Source organism: Sminthopsis crassicaudata, chromosome 1, assembly GCF_048593235.1.
Source record: "Sminthopsis crassicaudata isolate SCR6 chromosome 1, ASM4859323v1, whole genome shotgun sequence".
Lineage (NCBI taxonomy): Eukaryota > Metazoa > Chordata > Mammalia > Dasyuromorphia > Dasyuridae > Sminthopsis > Sminthopsis crassicaudata.
Genome location: NC_133617.1, coordinates 390668479 through 390680838, shown reverse-complemented (window position 1 = coordinate 390680838; position 12360 = coordinate 390668479). Strand labels below are relative to the sequence as shown.

Genomic DNA, 12360 nt, shown 5'->3' with positions numbered 1-12360 from the left:
AAAGGATAGAACCTGCTCTCAAAGTGTCATATTTATGACAGATTGCAGAGAGAAAAGCAGAGAATTCCAATCTTATTTTGTGGCTCTTTGTCTTAGGAAAGAAAGAAGAAAAATGTCCAATTGATAATTGAAACCCTTGTTGTTGTTGTTATTTGTCTTTCATTCTCAAAGAATCCAAACTAAATAAGGAAAGAGTAAAAAGAAGCTAACTACCTTAATCAGTTCAAATCAATAGGCCCAAATAAATTAAATCCTAGGGTACTGAAAGGACTAGTGGATATGATTATCAATCAGTCACCTGTCAGCGTTCTATGTTTGAGGACTGAAGAAGTGTAAATATCTCTTTTTTTAAGATCGTGTAATTTGAAAACTGTAAGCCAACAATTCTTATTTGAATTCCTAAAAGAGTTTTTGATGTAATGTTGAGGCTGGTGGACATGCTGGTACACAGCTGCAATCCTTGCGACCAAGGAGGTGGAGATTAGTGGATCACTAAAGCTCAGGATACCAGGCTACAATGCACTAAATTACTTGGGTGTCCATGGTAAATCAAACACCAGTATGGTGGGGATCAATGGAGCCTAATAGAGCAAATTGGCTCAGGTCATAAATGGAACAGGTTAAAGTTCCTGTGTTGATTGGTAAAGGGACTGAACCTACAAGAAGCCACGTACTTCTAGCCTGGAGGGAGAGGAAGAGGGAAAGAGAGAGGGGAATAGACAGGAAGAGTGAGTAAGGTGTGTAAATTCAGTCCCCAAAATCATATACAGTAATTTTTAAAAGGAATGAAGCACTAAAGGGTTAGAGAACATCTCAAAAAAGCAGCAGTAATCACAAATAGCCAGCACTATTTCATAAAGAAAAGATCAACTTATTTCCTTTTTTGATAAGTTTACTAGACTGATTGATAGATTAGAGATATTGTATAGACATCTACTTAGATCTTATCAAAGCATTTTCCAAAGCCTTTTGTATTCGTTAACAAGATGAAGATGTCCATGGGCTATATGATGGAACAATTAGATTGCTTCAAAATAGCTTGAATGACAAGCTGCAATGGCTCAATGTCAAGAACATCTGTAGACCCCCCAGAAAAATCTATGCTTATTCTGTGCCACTTAATGCTTTTAGCAATCAGAGGGATAAAGGGAAAGTGGTATTCTTAGCATAGCTCTGCAGATGACACAAAGCTGAGAGGGGGAGAGTCAGCAATGTGAATGACAGTTGGGGTCCCAGGTAAAATTGACCATTAAATCAAAAGATTTTTAATTGGGGTCAATGGGGAGTCTCATGTAAATTCAAAAAGTTATTTCCAGAGGCAAAGATGAAGAAAGCTTTACTTAGACAGAAGTTTGACCAATTGATTTGATCTTACCAATTGATTGATTAATCTTGAGAAGATCTGGAGGTTTTAGAGGGTTACAGACCCAAGTTGAGTCAGCTATTGGGTATGGCGGCTGTAGAAGTTCATACGAATTGAAGCAGAATGAAGAGAAGCATGTATCCAAGACCAGAGAGATAATAATAGAACCATATTCTGACCTACTCAAAATAGGAAGCTTCAGGAGGACTTTGACTAATTGAAGAAAATGTTGAGGGGGCAACAAGAAAAAGGAAGGGACTCCAAGTCAGACCACATGAGGATAAGGTGAAGGAGCTAAGGATGTTTAACACTGAGAAAAGAAGATTTAGAGAGAACAAGAGAAGCTGGATGATACAGTGGATAGAGCTCTTAATCAGAAATCAAGAAGACCAAACCCTTCTTAATTATTAGCAGGATGATAATTGTGGGAATATGTATAGAAGAAATGCATATGTTTAACATATATTGGATTACTCACTCTCTAGGGGAAGGGGTGAGTAGAAGGAGGGAAAAATGGAAGACAAAGTTTTTCAAGGATAAATGCTGAAAACTATCTTTGCATATATTTTGAAAATAAAAAGTATTTTATTTAGGCCTTGTACACTTTTATGGATATTTCATTTTGTCTTCACAACATTCCTATGAGCAGGTATTATTATAATACTGATTTCACAATTGAGAAAACTAAGACAAATGGAATAAAGTGACTTGCCTAAGAACACACAGCTAGTAAATGTCTAGGGCCAGATTTGAACTCAACCCAACTCCTGGTCCTGCCTCTGCACTACTTATGTGAACCCCTTTTACCTCTAGGGACATATATAAACTCCTCTTTTATAGCCCTTCACAACCTGGCCTCAGTCAGCCTCTCGGGTCTTATTCTATAATACATTCCATCACACACTCTCTGATCTGATCAAACTGATGTCCTTGCTGTCCTCTCTCACTCCAATTTTAATGTCAGTACTTTTGCCCTGTGTCATTAAAAGGTAAGTGCTCCCTCCTTCTCCCACTCTGCCTCTTAGAATATTTATAATCTATCCAAATTCAGCTCATTTTCATCCCTCTCCCTTTCCCAAGCTAATTCTCCCAAAATCACTTTGTCACAACCTTGTATATGTTACCTGTGACTCTATCTGTACAGGTTATGTCATTTAGTAAAATAGTTCCTTCAAGACATTTGTCTTTGTATCCAGAGTGTCTCACATGTAGTAAATACTTCATAAATATATGACTGATTAGCATGAAGAACAGCAGATGGAAATTATGCAGCATTAAACTTATTTTAGACACAAGTAATCACAGATGCTGGAAAGACCATCTAATCTGACTCTTTCCTCTTTTTCCCTCCCATTTTGCAGATGAAATAATTAAGACCCAGAAAAGTTTACTGGTTTGCCTGAGTTCTCCTAGGTAATATGTGGCAGAGCTGGTATTTGAACCCAGATCCACTAAGTAAAAGTCAACACTCTTCCCACTATGTAGCAGATACAAGAAACATTTCCTAACAACAAAAGCTATCTTAAAATGAATTGGTTGTTTTGGAAATTCATGGATTGATCATCCCTCAAAGACCTTCAAGTAAGAGCTAGATTAGAGGTAGCCACATAGCACAGTGAACTTAAAGTCAGAAAGCCCTGAGTTCAAATCTAACCTCAGACACTAGCCATGAGTCCTTGGGCAAGTCACTTAAACTGTTATCTGCCTCAGTTTCCTCCACTGTAAAATGGGAATAATAGTACCTATCTCCCAGAGTTGTTATGAGGACTAAATAAGATAATATTTGTAAAGCATTTAGCATATAGTAATATATTTTGTTTCCTTACTTCCTCCTATTTGTCCATGGTGTTCCAGTGATATAGAGAGGCTTCTAGTGATATAGAAAAGTTCAAGAAAAAGCTGAATTAGACAACCTCTAGGGTCCTTTCTCCCTTCCAACTCAGTGATTATCTAAAGAATAGAAAAGGAGCAAACCCCAATTCAATTTACACACAACTCCTTTTTTAAAATGGCATTTATTTTTCCAAATACATACAAAGATAATTTTCAATATTCACCTTTGAAAAACTTTGTGTTCCAAATTGTTCACTTCTCCCCACTTCACCCCTCCCTAAGACAGCAAGCAATCCAATACAGGTTACATGTGTAATTCTTCCAAACATATTTCCATATTTGTCATGTTGCACAAGAAAAACATCAAAAGGGGAAAAAACACAAGAAAGAAAAAAAAACAGGCAAATAAATACCAATAACAACAAAAAGGTGATCCACATTCAGTCTCCATAGTTTCTCTGTATCTTGCGTCTATTGGAATTGTCTTGAATCACCACATTGTGGAAAAGATATGCAGAATTCTTGGGGGTCTCACATCTAGGAAAAGACTGAGAAGGAAAGAATCAAAGGTTTGCAGTTGCTCATATCTAATGACACTTTACCTTTATAGAAGCATCTTGAAGAGGCAGGGTCCCTGTGCTTCTGCCAACATCTTCCATAACACAGCATCAAGCAGTATAATATTATGGGGACAGGGATGAAGAGAGAGCCTGACAAAAGGATAGGGGTGGTCCAAGTCTAAGTCTTGACTCTCATATATATCCTACGGGGTAATCTTGGCCAAGGAAGATTAGCCAGCCCTCTGTTCATCAGTTTTTCTGTAAAATGAAGAGATTGAATTATGTGCTTTTTTAGTATCCTTTCCAGCTCTGACATTTGGTCATTCTGATTTGTTTTGGTTTTTAAAAATTAACAAGTGCTACAGAGTACTCAGTACAATCCATAGCAAGAAGATACATTATGAAGTTCAAGCCTCTGGTCATAGATTTAGAACTGAAAGGGACCTTAGAACACCCCCAAGAGGGCTGTAAACCCTCTCATTTTATTGATTAAAAAAAACTGATGGCCAGACAACTAAGGATAATTGCCCAAGGTCACACAGGTAATAGCTGTCTGAAGCAGAATTTGAACGAATTTTTACTGATCCTAAATCTTCTATTTTCCAGCCACCTTGATCTATATCTGGCCCCTGGAGCTGAATGGCCAGAGGAGAGAGTGAGGCTAGTGACTGCATAGCCCAGCCTCATTTCAATCCAATTCACTTGCAAGTCAAGATATTGCCTTCTTGATGTCGTTGGTCCATTTGGAGAATGAAGGATGAACAATAATCTGTGAGGAGAAGAAGTAGCTTTCCCAATGGGGACCCAACTAACTATATTACATTTGGACAATGCTCCTTCCTTCCTTCCTTTTTTCCTTCCTTCCTTCCTTCCTTCCTTCTTTCCTTCCTTTCTTCCTTCCTTCCTTGTTTCCTTTCTTCCTTCCTTCCTTCTTCCTTCTCTTCCTCCCTCTCTTCCTTCCTTCCTTCTTTTACATCCCTCTCTTTTCTCCCTTCTCCTCCTCCTTTCCCTCCATCCACAAAGGGAATCATACCCTTACTTGTGGGCACTCTGCCCTAAAGAATATAAATTTTGATGGCTGAATCCTCACAAGATATCTTGAAGTTTACAAGCTGGATCTTTTTTCTCTTTCCCTATTTATTTATTCAATTATTTTTAAAAACCTGAGACAATTAACTAGTTTACCCCAGGTAATTTTATTTATGATTTCTTGAAATAAAGCATTAGAACACCCATTTTCTTTGATGAAGCCCATTAGAATTCAAATGGAGTTCTTGATTCTTCCTTAAACCCAATTACTCAGGCTCTCACTAATTGGCCACCAATAGGTATCAGCTCAAGACTTGCTTGGTCATTATTAGGGTTTTGATGGCTCAGAGCAAATATGAATAGCAATTGTTTCTCTTTTGACAAGAAAACCTGCTGGATTTGATAAGAAACTTCTATCAGATTGATTTTTTTTCTTTTTTGAGCAGGTAAAAATGGGTCATTTTTGCCACATTTTTTGCCTAGCCATAATCACTGCTGGGATGTTCCTTCAGAGAAACTGAAACTTGGGAAAAACCTTAACTTTAAAAGGACCAGGGTATCCTACTAAAACTAGAGCCATCTCCAGTCATCCTGATCTATGTCTTGACACTATATGGGTCTGGAGGAGAGAGTGAAGCCAGTGACTTTGCACACTTAAATCCAATTCACTTACAAGTCAGGATATTATCTTCCTAATGTCATTGGCCTTTTAATAAACGACAAACAACAATCTCTCCTTTGCCATCTGCTTAGTGATCAGGAAAAAATTAATAAAGTGCTACTTGTATGATGGACTAAATTCAGATAATGTAGAAGGAATTGACTTGATAAATTCCCCTAATCTATTACATAATATACCAGGGCTTTGACTTTTTTCCAGAAAAAGGAACCTCCCTTAAAACTAGAAATGCCTCATGGATCTTTGCTTCTCACTCAACCATTGCTAAGAGGATGCAATGCATGGCACCAGAAGAATAAAATCTCGCTATAGTCTGGGACACTAAGGGAAAGAAAGATTCCTGGAAGAGGAAACCTTTAAGCAAAAGGCCTAAATAATCCACAATTATTTCCTCTATCTTTGATTGGTATTGGAGGCTGGAGATATTATCTGTCAGTCAGCTCTTCCCAACTCATCCCTCCCAGAGGAAAACCCTAAGATCTATGGTATCCTCCACAAAAAGAAAAATTCTCACCTCCTCTAAGCCTAGCCCTGACAGAAACATCTGTGGGAAACCATCTTTTTTGTCTAATCTGAATCCCTCCTCTCATGATCTGGAGTCATATCCTCCAGCCTTGTCCCTAGAACAAATGGGAGCAGAGTCAGCAAAATTTTAGCTTCACCCTCTTCTAGAAGTCTCAGAACTGAAGAAGTGCCAAAATTATTTGGAAAAGCATCTTCAGCCAATCTGTTTAAAAAGACATGTATCTGACACGGACTGCAGGCAGTCTCACTCCTTAGTGAAGCCACGCACATCAGCAAAAATGGATCAAGAGATCTACAGCCTCCTCAGTTTCATCTTCTAATTTTACAGAGAAAACTGAAGCCCCAAGAATGAACCATCACTGCTGAAGCACAACTATCACCTTTATCAGAGTCTATATTGTTTTTCTACTGCGTGGCACTGAGAAATTGGACCATATTTGGGCAGTTTTTCCTTTTAGGACTAGAGAGAAGTTCCTTATGGCCAAGAGGACCAAGTTCACAGCTCTCATCAGCTCCCCAAAATTTCCCATAAATAGACTGTCAAGATATGTCAAGAAAAAGATTGCCTTTCTGAATGTTCCTTTGATTAATCTCAGTAATTTCCTCTAACTTCTGACTCTTTCTGGCTATCTTCATCAAAGACAAAGCCAATTCAAAAAAAAAAAAAAAAAACACAGATTCCAGTGCAGAAAGATTTTGCAGACAGTTTAATGAGATATACATAATACCAGGTAGCCCAACCAACTTCCCCCTCTTCTTCCTTGTCCTCCAAATCACCCCCCTGCAAAAATAAAATTCCCCAATGTCCAAGTTGAATAGGCTCACTAAATCATAGACTGCCAGAGCCAAAACCTCCCACAATTTGGTTTACAGAGAAGGAAAATGGGGATCACACCAAAGAAGGGATTTTCTTGAGGTCATACATGGAACCAATATCAGGGTAAAGAACTAGAACTCAGGTTTCTAACTCCCAGCCAAGGTTTTAGGATGTAGCATGGGTCAGGAAGAATAGGAAAATATGGAAAAGGTTTTGTTTGGCTTTACAGTAGATTCAGAGTCCAGGATTAGGAAGGGAGTGAGGAGAAATTGAACCCAAAGTTCACTGAATGTTCTTCTGGATCCAATCCAAATATTTTAAGATATCTGTGTAGACTCCAGGGCGGTTGGAATTTTCACCACAATTGTCTACCCAGCTTGCCACACCAGCCTGAAGCCAAGAGTCTTCAACCTTACATACAAGAGGTGTTCCATTATCCCCCTAAAAGAGAGAACAGAAACTGCTGATTTAGCTCAAAAAAAACCAGGAGATGCCCAAGGAGAGAACTCTGACAAGTAATCTGGGCACCTGGGAGAAAGCAGTGAGAAGAGAGGAAGAAACTCACAGGGGCCCTTACCTTACAGGTGTCATGTCCTTTTTTGCCAGCACATATCATATCCTCAGGAATTATCCTTGTGGACTCAGCAATGGTAGAGATCTTGTGGTAAAGCCGGTCACAGTCATGATTATCATAAATAGAGACCTGAACTTGCTTCAGGGAGAATGGTGGGTTCAGAATTTCTATAAAGGAAAGCATAAAATCATAGGGATATAGACTTATTACTTAAACATTAGGGATCATCTAATGGTTCTCAAAGCAAGGTTCAAAGGATCTTCAAAGTCAAAGCTATTTTCATAATACTACAGATATTTTCATTTTCAGGAGGGTAAATATCAAAAGGCATAACTCACAAAAACTCTTTGTGTGGAGTCCTCAATAATTTTAAAGTGTGAAGACTGAGACCAAAAGTCAGAACTGCTAACTTAGCCCAAATCTTTCACTTTATTAAGAAAGACAATGAGTCCTGGAGAAGGGAAGTAATTGATCACAGATTACATGCAGAATTGACATTTTAATCCAGGAATCAACCAAATAAAATGTTCTACATATATATATATATATATATATATATATATATATATATATATATATATATATATATATGCATATATATATATATATACTAAACCATATTGTGCAGTGGTTGATTATACACAGAGTTTAGAGACAAAAAACATTTACTAATCCCTATTTTATGACAGACCCTTTGCTAGGCTGTAAATTCACAAAAAATAAGATGGTTTCTGTCCTCAAAAAGCTTGAGAAATCTTTTCTGATCTCTTTCCATGACAGCGGCACCCTTCAAAAATTTATTTATGTATCTATGTCTGCATATATGTACATATATATATATAAAAAACATAAATTTAATATATATATGTCTTCCCCATAGAAGACACATCTATTATATATATATATATAATATATATGTATATGTATATATATATGTATATGTATATAATGTTTCCTCCCTCATTAAAATGTAAGCTCCTTGAAGGCACAGATTATTTTTATATAGTCTTTATATTTTCCAAAGCACAATGCCTGGCACATATTAAGTGTTTAATAAATGCTTGTTGATTGGTTGATTGGACCTCCCTGGTATAGCTCTAGTTGGTAAGTCAGTAAAAATAGTATTGTTTAAATTTGCTATTCAATGTTCTTGAGAGCATCTTATCAGATTCTGTGCCTTTTCATTGACTGTCCCAAATATGTAGAAGGTTCTCCTTCTTTTGGCTCAGCCTCTTAGCTGTTATAGCTTCCTTCAAGATTCAAGAGGCCTGCAAGAGGTATCCCAGCCTCCCAAATTCTCCCTACTGTTGTCTTCTCTCTGTATCTTGAATAGAAATAGCATTTTGCCTGTTGGAATAGGAATTCCTTCAAGATCCAGACTACATTTTATTGTTGTTGCACTTGTTTTTTTTTTTTCTTTTTGTTTTATCCCTAGCATTTAGCACAATGCCTGGAACATGATAAGTATTTGATAAATGCTTCATTGATTGAATGATAATTTTTGTTGGTTTCTAATCCTGGTACCTTTCCTATGGACTTACATGGGGTTTGTATTCTTGGAGGTTTATTCTATTATTTAAATATCAAATGACAAACTGACAGACTAAACATAGACATAAACATAGCACTAGGGGATCCCAGAATCTCCTGAGATTCACAAAGCCCTGGACAATTATCTTGATAAAGAAGGAGAAGAAATGACTTTCTCCCAACTTTTCTGCTCCCCTCTCTTAGTCCTTAGCATTCTGAGTCTTGACCCTGGACCAGCTCCCAAAACAGGAAATATAAGAAAAACCACAAGAGGTAATATCCTTCCTGTAGGGATTGTTAACCTTCAGAACCAATATTACCCCAGCCAGTCACCCAGCATTCTGTGTTGGAGAAGTTCTGTGAGGCAGCAGGAAGCTTGATGGGCTGGACTTGACTGGAAAACTGGACAGACTCCGTGAGCTTTAGCAGGGCAATGTCAGCACCTTCATTATCAAAAGTGAAGTTGGAATGGACCACAATCTTGGATAGGGACATCAACTTGTCTTCATAATACAGATGTTGCTCCCTTAATTGGACCCTAAAGCTGGAAGGTTCCTCTTCCTCACTGGGGAAAGCAGAAGAAAGTTCCTTAGGGGTAACTGGGGCTAGGGAAGCATGTCTTTGGCCGATTACAGCAGCCTCAGGACACAACCGTACTCCTTGATTCCTAGCCTACAATAGCTCCCAATCATGGATCTGGGGACTTGAGCCTTCTAGATTTTACTCACTATTCCATTTTCTCTCTCCTCTACAATGGAGCAAAATTTTCCATTTATGTGGCTGTTTCTTTCTCTCTGTCTTCATCTCTGTGTCTGTCTGTCTCTCTTGTCTCTATCTCTGTCTCTGGGTATATGTCTCTCTGTCTCTGCCTCTCTGTTTCTCTCTGTGTGTCTATCAGTCTCTCTTTTTCTGTCTCTATGTTCCTTTGTGTCTCTGGCTCTCTCTATTTCTGTCTCTCTCTGTCTCTTTCTCTCTGTCCCTTGTCTATCTCTATTTCTCTGTCTCTCTGTCTTTGTCTCTGTCCCTATTTCTCTGTCTTTGTCACTGTTCCTATTTCTCTGTCTGTCTCACATAAATGAAAATTTCAGGACGTTTCCCTATTTGACAAGAAAAGTAACAGTCTAGAGAGCAGAAATGCCTTACTCTCAGTGAGTCAGTAAGAGTCTGGTCTCAAAACCTGACTCCTAAATCCCATCTTGCTCCATTCTCTCACCTCCCAGCCCACATCCCCCCAAATTCATTAACAATTATCCAGCTGAACCAAATGCAGGTGACTGACTTACTTGAAAAAGCAGGATGCTGCAGTCAATACCCATTCGGGGTGAATAAGAGAACCACTACAGAAATGCTTCCATAATGCTTCTTCCTCATCTTCTTCCTGCCTCCTCAGGCTGATCTGCCATGGCCAATCCTTCTCTGCGGCTTCCTCACCCCCAATGATTCGAGCCCTTGCCCTCCAGGAGAGATGCGTTGGTGGAAGCAGCCTCTGCAGTCCTGTAGACCCAAGCATTTATCTCTCTTCCCTGGACTTCAAATATCAGATTCAGTGACCACTTCCTTCCATGTATTCCCCCAAGTCACCCTTCCATAGCCTCCAATTCTATACTGGGGTCCACAGTTAAGCCCACAATTAAGAGGTTATTATTATAAATAACAACAACAATAATAATTTGATGTTATTCATATGTGATCTAACTCTTCATGACCCCATTTGGGATTTCCCTGGCAGAGATATTACAACAATTTGCCATTTCCTTCTCCAGCTCATTTTTCAGATGAGGAACTTAGGCGACAAAAATAGGGTTAAGTGACTTGCCCAGAACCACACAGCCAATTAGTGTCTGAGACCAGTTCTGGACTCAGGATGAGGAGTATTCCTGACTTCAGGTCTAGTGCTCAATGTATGATACACTCCAGTCATCCTGATTTATTTTTGGCCACTGGACCCAGATGGCTCTGGAGAGGAAACTGAGCTAGGTGACCTTCACTCACTTAAGTCCAATTCACTTGCATGTCATGGCATCATCTCCCTGAAGTCATGGTCCTCCTTGAGAACCAAGGACAAACAGCACTATTCACTATGGCACCACCTAGCATCCCAACAATAATAATACACATCATATCAATGATAGACATCTCCATAGGATGACATGATATATTGGAGAGACTTTGGAATTAAGTGACCTGACTGGTCTCTCATCACTCTTGGGGAGCCTGGACATTTAATCTTGTATCTTAGTTTCTTCATTTAAAAAAATTAAGGGTTGAACTAGATGGCCTCTAAGGTCAGCCTCTTCCAGCTCTTCTCCCATGATCTTAATCCTACGATACTCTACGGGCTCAATATGAACTTTTAAAATGTCCCGCTTGATACCAAACAGGGAAGCATTGCAATTCTCCTCCTCTTATATATAAGTAAAACAAAGCTGAGGGAGATCAAGTCCTTAGATCCACACAGCTAGCACCATAGGCTACCACCACTTCAAGGAGTTCAGTGTATTAGCAACTAGACTCTTCTTCTCCCCAGAACTCAACTGTACCCTTATCATATTCTCCCATGAGCAACTTACTGTTACGGTTCAGTGTGATAGTAGGAGACAGAAGGACCTCAAGGACCAGTAGAAGGATAAATGGCTCACCTTGTGGCATAGCAACCGAGGTCTCCAGAAAAGGAAGAATCAGGAACAGCAGAAACAGCTCCTAGGGGAAGAATGGGACAAAGGAGAGGATGGAAATCTTCAGAGTGAAGAGGAGTTGGGCAATTGGATGTTAGGGCAATAGATGGAGCAGAGAAGATCTTCAATGTGGCATCTTTCTGGGCATAGCAGGGGAGCCAGAGGCTAGGAGGGAAGCAGTATCCTTACCATGGTCAGCTTCTTCTGCTCTCTCCTCCCCCTCAGTCAGCACCCTACTTATCCTCCAAAATCAGGAAGTAGAGAAAGGAGGGGAGTTCAGCTCTCCTCTAAGGGTGGGGATGAGGAAAGAAAGAAGAAGGAAGTGTATATGATAAGATACAGGACACTGACTTTCTTGAACTGAACTGCCTAGCATTCCAACTCTACTGCAGAGAGCACAACTCCAGTGAGCTATCACATTGTTTAAATGCCAAATGTATGCTTACTTAAAGGACTATTTTTATGGAGAACCCAAACAAGGCAAATACTCAGTAAGGTAGTCAGTCAGAAGAAGTGATATAAGGACCCTCTCAAGATCTCTCTGAAGAACTTTAGAAGTGATTGCATGATATTGAAGATGCTAGCAAAGGACCACCCAACAAGGCAAACCTACATCTAAACAGGTGCTGTGCTCTATGAGCAAAGCAGAATGGAAGTAACTCAAAAGAAATGCAAGATGCACAAATTTGAGAATCCACCCCAAATGTCCACACAAGTTGTACCTGTGCACAGCATTCTGAGTTTATATTGGTCTGATCAATCATAGTTTAATACA

The 12360-nt window shown here is 39.1% G+C and overlaps 1 protein-coding gene across 1 annotated transcript; it reads right to left on the bottom strand.

Annotated features, from left to right (window-relative positions):
* Positions 1–6667: 6667 nt before the first annotated feature.
* On the bottom strand, positions 6668–11802 carry LOC141549785 (tryptase-like). The gene is made up of 6 exons (XM_074279699.1): positions 11775–11802; positions 11550–11610; positions 10194–10404; positions 9231–9475; positions 7384–7547; positions 6668–7247 (listed from the first exon to the last, which is right to left on the bottom strand). Exons 1-6 carry the CDS (start codon positions 11775–11777, stop codon positions 7089–7091), a joined length of 843 nt encoding a protein of 280 aa, XP_074135800.1. The 5' UTR covers positions 11778–11802; the 3' UTR covers positions 6668–7088.
* Positions 11803–12360: the final 558 nt, after the last annotated feature.